Source organism: Heterodontus francisci, chromosome 23, assembly GCF_036365525.1.
Source record: "Heterodontus francisci isolate sHetFra1 chromosome 23, sHetFra1.hap1, whole genome shotgun sequence".
Taxonomy (NCBI): Eukaryota; Metazoa; Chordata; class Chondrichthyes; order Heterodontiformes; family Heterodontidae; genus Heterodontus; species Heterodontus francisci.
In genome coordinates, this window is record NC_090393.1 from 63,123,011 (window position 1) to 63,125,761 (window position 2,751).

General features: G+C 46.2%; 1 protein-coding gene across 1 annotated transcript; it reads right to left on the minus strand.

The window, feature by feature from the left end:
- Positions 1–2,022: 2,022 nt before the first annotated feature.
- Positions 2,023–2,548, minus strand: LOC137383029 (large ribosomal subunit protein uL11-like). The gene has a single exon (XM_068055623.1). The coding sequence runs from the start codon at positions 2,546–2,548 to the stop codon at positions 2,051–2,053; it is 498 nt and encodes a 165-aa protein (XP_067911724.1). The 3' UTR covers positions 2,023–2,050.
- Positions 2,549–2,751: the final 203 nt, after the last annotated feature.

Below are 2,751 nucleotides of genomic sequence, written 5' to 3' on the forward strand. Positions count from 1 at the left end.
TTTCCTAGCCCTGAACTCACAGCTTTCTCGAGTTTCTTTCCTATCTCCCCTCATGCCGTCTCTGATTTCACCTTCTTGACAAGACACACCTCTTGTTCTCTGGACCCTATTCTCACTAAACTTCGAACCACCCAACTTCCCTTCCAAGTTCCTATGTTAGCTGTCCCCTCTCCTTCAAATCTGCTGACATCACCTTTCTCCTAACAAAAAAAAACCCTTGACCCTCTGTCCTTGTAAAAGACCGCCCCATCTCCAAACTCCCTTTCCTCTCCAAAGTCTTTGAATGTGTTGTCACCTCCTAAATCTGCGCCCATCTTTCCCAGAATTCCATTCTTGAATCAGACAACAACAACTTGCATTTATATAGAAAAAAATAGGAGCAGGAGTAGGCCATTCGACCCTTCGAGCCTGCATCGCCATTCATTATGATAATATTATGATATAGCACCTTTAACATAATAAAATGTTGCAAGGTCCTTTACAAGCATTATCAAATGAAATTTGACACCGAGCCACGTAAAGAGATATTAGGACAGGTGGTCAAAAGTTTGGTCAAAGAGTTGGTTTAAGGAAAATCTTATTGGAGGAGAGAGAGAGGTAGAGACTTAGAGAGGTTTAGGGAAGGAATTCCAGAGCTTAGGGCCTAGACAGCTGATGGCAGAGCCACCAATGGTGGAATGATTAGAATCAGGATGCTCAAGTGTCCAGAACTGGAGAATCACTGATATCTCAGCAGGTTTTGAGGCTGGAGGAGATTACAGTGATAGGGAGGGGTGAGATCATGGAGAGATTTGAAAACAAGGATGAGAATTTTAAAATCAAGGCGTTCCTTAACCGGGAGCCATGTTGGTCAGTGAGCATAGAGGTGATGGGTGAACAGGATTTGGTGTGAGTTAAGGCACGAGCAGCAGAATTTTGAATGAGCTCAAGTTTGTGGAGGGTACAATTAAGGAGGCTGGCCAGGAATGCATTGGAATCTAGAGGTAACAAAGGCATGGATGAGTGTTTCAGCAGCAGATAAACTGAAGCAAGGATGGAGTCGGGTGATGTTATGGAGGTAGAAATAGGTGGTCATAGTGATGGTGCAGATGTGTAGTAGAAAACTCACCTCGGGTTTAAAAATGACTCAAATTGAGAACAGTCAAGTTCAACCTCAGCTGCCAATAATAGGGATGAAATTGGTGATAAGGGTAATGATAAGAGTTTGTATTGGGGACCAAAGACAATGGCTGGTTTAGACAGAGTGGAGAGATCAAGACAGGGGGAAGGGAGGTAGCACTGGGTATTGTCAGCATACAGGTGGAAAGTGAATCCCTCCAATCAGGTTTCTTCCTCTATTACAGTAACAAAACAACTTTTATAAAGTCACAAATGACATTCTATGTGCCTGGGACAAAGGTAAACCTTCCCTCCTTGTCCTTCCCGACCTGTCTGCACGGTTGACCACACCATCCTCCTCCAACACCTCTCCACTGTTATCCAGCTCGGTGGGACTGCTCTCACCTGGTTCCATTCTAATCTATCTAATTGTAGCCAGAGAATCATTTGCAATGGCTTCTCTTTCAGCTCCCGCACCATTACCTCTTGTGTCCCCCAAGGATCTCTCCTTGGCCCCCTCCTATTTCTCATCTACATTCTGCCTCCTGGGGACATCATCCGAAAGCACAGCGTTAGTTTTCACATGTAAGCTGATGACGCCCGGTTCTGCCTCACCACCACCTCAAACCCCTCCACTCTCTCTGATTTGTCAGACTGCTTATCCAACATCCAGTACTGCATGAGCAGAAATTTCCTCCCACTAAATTTTGGGAAGACTGAAGCCATGGTCTCCGCCAGAAAGTCTGTTCCCTAGTCACCGACTCTATCCCTCTCCCTGGCAACTGTTTGAGGCTGAACCAGACTGTTCGCAATTTTTGTGCCATATCGCTCTTGACCCTTAGATGATCTTCGGGCCACAAAACCACCACCATCACTAAGACTGTCTATTTCTAACTCTACACCATCACCCGAGTCTGCAATAAACTTGTTTCGTTTTGTAAGCACCGCCACTTCATTCAGCAGGACACTCGGTCTTGCCCTGGTTGATGTCCTCAATCACACTGTGAGGGTGTTTGCCATCAATGTTGCAGCCGATGGACTGAGCAGTTCCCAGATTTTCCTTCACGGTTCCTGTAAGTTCCCTGACCAGAGAACGGTGTCTCATCTGTCGGGTAATATTAACCACCTCATCAAAGGTGATGCTGCCAGTATGTTTAATGTTCTTTTGCTTCTTTCTGTTACGGGGTGGTTCCTTCAGGGCTTTGATGATTAGGGCAGAGGCTGATGGGACAACCTCAATCTGTGCCTGTTGGTTCTGAATAGTCAGCTTGATTGTGATACGCAGGCCTTTCCAATCACCTGTAGCTTCGGCGGTGTCATCACACACCTTCTTGGGAGACAGACCCAGTGGGCCAATCCTGGGAGCCAGAGAAGAGGTAGCACCAACTTCACCTCCAGTGCATCTGAGGTAAATGACTTTAATTTCGTTGGGATCGAATTGAGGAGGCATCTTGGTGGTGGATGGCGGCGTTTACTGCACCAGCGCGCGGTTTCGGTGTCGGATGAACCCAGATTCGGGACAACCGATGATAAGTTGCACCATCACCAAACAGAGCAGCAGAACCCTTGTGCTCACTGACCTATGTTGGTTCCTGGTTAAGCAACACCTTGTTTTTAAAATTCTTAATGTGAATTGTCCCCTCCCTATCTATA

What these genes read in the sequence shown, in the direction of transcription:
- LOC137383029 (XM_068055623.1), bottom strand. Translation starts at nt 2,548, where the DNA reads ATGCCTCCTCAATTCGATCCCAACGAAATTAAAGTCATTTACCTCAGA.